The sequence below is a fragment of the Impatiens glandulifera genome, chromosome 4 (genome assembly GCF_907164915.1).
Source record: "Impatiens glandulifera chromosome 4, dImpGla2.1, whole genome shotgun sequence".
Lineage (NCBI taxonomy): Eukaryota > Viridiplantae > Streptophyta > Magnoliopsida > Ericales > Balsaminaceae > Impatiens > Impatiens glandulifera.
In genome coordinates this window covers 22,178,979-22,184,431 of record NC_061865.1, presented here as the reverse complement: position 1 = coordinate 22,184,431, position 5,453 = coordinate 22,178,979, and the positions used below count along the sequence as shown (strand labels likewise).

General features: G+C 30.6%; 1 protein-coding gene across 1 annotated transcript; it reads left to right on the top strand.

The window, feature by feature from the left end:
• The first annotated feature begins 953 nt into the window (after positions 1–953).
• On the top strand, positions 954–2,585 carry LOC124934944 (agamous-like MADS-box protein AGL81). Its single transcript, XM_047475430.1, has 2 exons — positions 954–1,291; positions 2,138–2,585. Exons 1-2 carry the CDS (start codon positions 954–956, stop codon positions 2,583–2,585), a joined length of 786 nt encoding a protein of 261 aa, XP_047331386.1.
• The last annotated feature ends 2,868 nt before the right edge of the window (positions 2,586–5,453 follow it).

The following is a 5,453-nucleotide window of genomic DNA, read 5'->3' as shown; positions in this document are numbered from 1 at the left end:
GAAGATCACCTCTAACAGTCACGACATGTATTTCCTGAAATTCAATCAAGAGGCTAATCTTGAGAAAATTTTAGAGTTGGGACATACACACGTGGGGAAAGAATGCATGAAGCTCGAAAAATGGAAGGAGGGTACGAGCTATGACAGTATTCCAAAAGAAACAGTGCAAATCTGGTTCAAGTTGCGAAATATCCCTCCCCACATGTACAACGTAGAAGCCTTAAGCCATTTCGCTAGCCTACTAGGAAACCCGCTATACATGGACAAAATCACTAAGGAAAACAAAAATCTCACATATACTAGGATGATAGTTGAAGTTCAACCCAGAAGCGTTCTCCCCAACGAAATTACAGTGGTGGATCGGAAGGGAAATGCTACCAAGATGGGCATACACTATGAATGACAATCGTACAGATGCGTGAACTGCAATACCTTTAAACATTATATAATGAGAAGAAGAAATCGATCAACTACAAACAAAATCCGAATCCTCTCAACGGTAACATAATCACTTTAAAATCTAATCTAACTACAAAATCTTAATAATTACTTTTAAATCCCTAACTAACTTAATCTAAATACAAAATCCTAATATATCAAATATAATAATTATTTTTAAATCCCTAACCTAATCTAAATACAAAATCCGCCCAAATCTCTACAAAATCCCACAATCTACAAACTTGGCCCAAATACCTAACACATCTAACTGCAAAATCAACCCAAATCCCTAACCCATCTAACAACACAAAATATATTTTCCCTCTCTTTTCAAAAACATAACACAAATTCTCTTAACCCTAATAACGGTAACAAATTTAAAATCAGCCACCTATATATATATTACCAAACCTATTCATTGGTTTATTTGCTCTAATTACCAGCGATTAACAACTCAAACAAATTCCATTTTCTCTCTTTTTTAAGACAACTTCATTAATCCTTCAAGTACAATGGTGAAAGAAGGTGCGAAAGAGAATACGATCAAATGCGATAAGAAGAAACAGCAAATGACAATGAAGATGACCAACATTAAGAAGAAGAGCATGGAGCTCTCCTCCCTCTGCGACATCGACGTATGTTTTATCTGTTTGGAAGAAAATGGAAGAATAGAGTCTTGGCCGGATAATTTAAATCAAGTTAAGCCCATTCTTGAACGCTACAAAAAAGAAGTTTCAAAGAGGAAGAAGAAGACGTCCACTACTATTGCAGCAACAGATCATGTTCAAACATCTAAATCTGGATCGTCTAAAGCTAGAATCGGACCTCTACTTGACGGGTTGTCTCAGAAGTCTTTGAAAATATTCTCGAATCAAATTGCAGAAAAAATAGAGTTGATTGCCAACCAATTATCATCCAAGAATCAATCTTTGCCCTTATTTAACTCGGAAGAGGAGATGAACATTTAATTAAAAATGGATTAATTGAGTTACAAAAATTTAAATGAAAGGTAGATAAAGTTGAAAATAAATATGAGGATAATTATAAATGAATTTAAAATAATTAAAATATATATAAACAAATAATTACAAATCCTTCGTATTTATTATTTATATATAATATATAAATGTAGATTGAAAGAATTTAATTTTATATATATTAATGTAGAAGTTAAATATATTATTGTTTGGTTAATAATAATAATAATTATTATCACAATCGGCACGGTTGACACATCACAATCGACGGTACGATCAACACGGTTGACACAACACAATCGATGGTACGATTGTCACGAACGGTATGATCATCACGAACCGTATGATCGTAATGAACGACACAATTCGCAAAAATGGCACGATTGACATAGCCACATAATCCCATGTTTCGCAAGCGCTACTAGGGTTTCAATACAGATTGTGCTTCGTTGTATTCTTCGCGGCACGAGCGACACATTCAATACCGCATAATCGAAGTCAAGATCGGCACAAACGACACGATCGACACGAACGGCACGATCGACAGTATCGCGGAAACCCGATTGGATCATTCACAAGCGCCGCTAGGGTTTTAACCTTTTTAATCGCGCATCGCGATAAACCCGTTGTTTGAATCCGTCTGTTTTGTCATTTCGAATCAAGAAACATGAAGCTTCTGCAATAGGGAATCATTCTTCTTTATCAACCTTTGGCTCAAGCCTGACCAATTCTCTTAAACATGCACCTGAGGTATCAAATTTCTGCTCCACTCACCCAAAGAAAGTTCAGGATGCAGATAACCAACAGGAAGGAAATAGGGGCACATACCCCATTACGTCTCATAAAAACAAAGACACTCTGGCTAAAGAAGGAAAAGATGACAACTCTGAATTTGTGAGCAAGAGCATAAATGTCAACTCTGGAAAAGCTCCAGGTATGCATTCTTCCACTATAACATTCGATAATTCTGTTAAGATGAATATCAACGGAGATAAGAGCAAAAATGAAATACATACTGATTGTCCAAATAAACAAACTTTTTCAAATGAATTTGTTGCTGATTCTTTTGGGAATCAGAATCAATCCGATAAAACTGGTAAGTCACAGAGGAAAAAAAGAAAGCAAAATAAAACAGAGGCGACCAACAAGAAGAAGGAAATTACATAGGAACAAAAGGAAAATAGTGTTGGTCTGGAAGAAATCAGAGTTGGAAACAAATGTCAGAATAATGCAGTAAACAAGAAAGCGGAGGAAATAGGGGAAACCGAAGAGAAGGCAAATGGAAGGTTGGTTTTAATGAGAGGGCAAACCTCAAAGGGTTGAGAAACCAAACTTTAAGGATGTTGATGCAAGCTATGAATGGAGAAATGATTCTCAACAAAGAAAGGGCTCATCAAATCACTATTCAAGTAAACTTGCACTACCTCCAAGATTGGAACCTTATATATATAGTTTATCAGTAGGTAATTAGATTTAATTAAGAATAAATAAGTTAGAGATTTTTAATTAGAAAGTAATAAATTTTATATTATTGTGTCAATTATTTATTTAGGAATTAATAAATTAAGATGTTTTTTAATTAGGAATAAATATAATTTTGAGTAATAACTTTTTTTTTATATTCTCTTAATAAATTAAATTTAGGTAGTTAAAATAGAATAAATATATTGTAGAATATATTAGTTAGAATTATATGTTAGATTAATAAATGTATTATAGAATATATTAATGAAATAAAATAAATATAATATAATATATAATATAAACGGCTATAATATATAATTTAATCAATTAGATAGTTATATAATTTTATATTATATAATATTATATACTACTAACAGATAAAATCCCACCGGGTTACAGCCCGAGTCAAGTTGGGTGTGATTCCGCCCCTGCCTGTGTACCAAGCTCTGTTCCACCTGTTTCATAATATCAAAACGGCGTAGTTTTATTTATCATTGGATTAACATTGAAAATTAAACTACGTTTATTTCCTTATTCCCTTATTTTCCCATTTTCTATTTCAGTCTCTCCCTCTCTCTTTCTTTATTTCTGATCACTCTCAAACTATTATCAAGCTCTACCACTATTCTTCTTTTTCCTGTACTTTAAATTTTATGTCTTCACGTCAATGGATGAACACATCCCAGGTAAATAATTTTTTCAGAAAAAGTTAAAATTTATTTGTTTAAAAAAAATTAAGATTTATTTGTTTAGCCAAAATTTGATCTGGTAAAGTTAAGAGCTTTTGATCTGATAAAGTTAAAAGGTTTAAATTATGATTTATTTGTTTTCTCCTTTATATAGATTTGAATAAAAATAATTCATTTATCATAAAAGAATTTGTACCACAATTAGAAATGAAGTTTGAGACTGAAGAAAAAACGTATGACTATTATTTTGTATATATTAAGAGGGAAGGTTTTGGCATAAGAAGATCTCGTTGTCATAGTGATAATTTGAGTAAAATATTAGATAGGGTTTTTTGTTGTAGTGCTCATGGTAAGAGGAGAAAAGATAAATAATAGGTTTATGTGAATAATAGTCGACCTAAAATAAGATTAGGTTGTGAAGCTAAAATGAAGACATGTAACTGAACAAGTGGCATGTGTATTATGGTGCAATTTGTAAAAGAACACAATCATCATCTTTCAAGTCCAAACAAGACTCACATACATAGAAGCCATAGAAAAATATTGTTATATAAATATTGTTCTTTATAAATTGTATTTTATTTAATTTCTTTGCAACATCGTTTATTATATAATTTTCTGTTATTTCAAGACAATAATTCTAACTAGATATAGAGCAGCAACGAGGGGATATGAGAAGTATGAGGATAGTTTAACTACCACAGGTAGTTCGAAAGTAGAATAGACCGGAAGAAAGGGTAACACATCTAGGTTGATCTACCAGGAAAAATGATAATAAGAGTATCAGGTCCTCCATATCTATATCTAGAAGCTGACTTGAAAGCTTGGGCTATTCACAAGAACCTACACTTACTTAAAGGAGTTGGCCAAGAAAACATTTAAGACTTATATTCATATTTGAAAACGTACATCATTTATTTTCTCAATTTCTTAAAATGAAAATTTGGTGACACTCTAAAAAAGTCAAAAGTGGTCTATCGATAATATTAAATCATATTTACGATTTTCACCACACTTTAGACGAGATGACTTCCGAGAAAATCATTCTCTCGTTTCGTTTTACGATGTCCGAGAGGAAGTTAATGCACATGATTGAATGAAATCGACATTAAGTTAGACTCTAGTTTACCATATCATTTTGGTTCCCCATCACACTTGGGATTCAAGAGAAATATAAATTATGAGGTAAAAACTATCAAGTCGAAAAAATACTTTAAAATGTCGACCATTTTTAAACATTTAATTAAAAATTAATGTATTGATATGTTTAACATAGTTTATTAATGAAAAATATTTTATTAATGTAGCAATAGTTTTGTGCAATCTATCTCGGTCACATGTGTCATGACTCAAGTATAATTAAATTTAGAGGATTACAAATCGTATAAAAATTAAACTACACAATATGAATCGTATAAAAATTAAACTACACAATATGAGTTACATGGATTTACAATTATTTTAAAATCTTATAAAAATATAAGGAGAGAAAAAAATGAAGTAATCAGATTCTTAAATTAATAAATATTATTAAATATATAAACTAAAATATATAGGTTTAAAATATTTTAGATATACTTTATTTAAATGAAATATATATATATATACATATATATATTGAAAATATAAACATGGTTGTATAACCACTAAGTTTAAAAAAAATGAAATATATATATATATATATATATATATATATTTATATATATATTTCATTGATAAATAAAGATAGGAAATCACAACAAAAAATAAAGAGAGACTTCAAGATGTACAATTTCAAGATCAAGAATTGGGTTGTTATATTTCAATTATCATTTATAATTATCATCATTTTCATATTAATGGATTGGTAGATAATATTGTTATGAATTGTGTCAGAGATTGA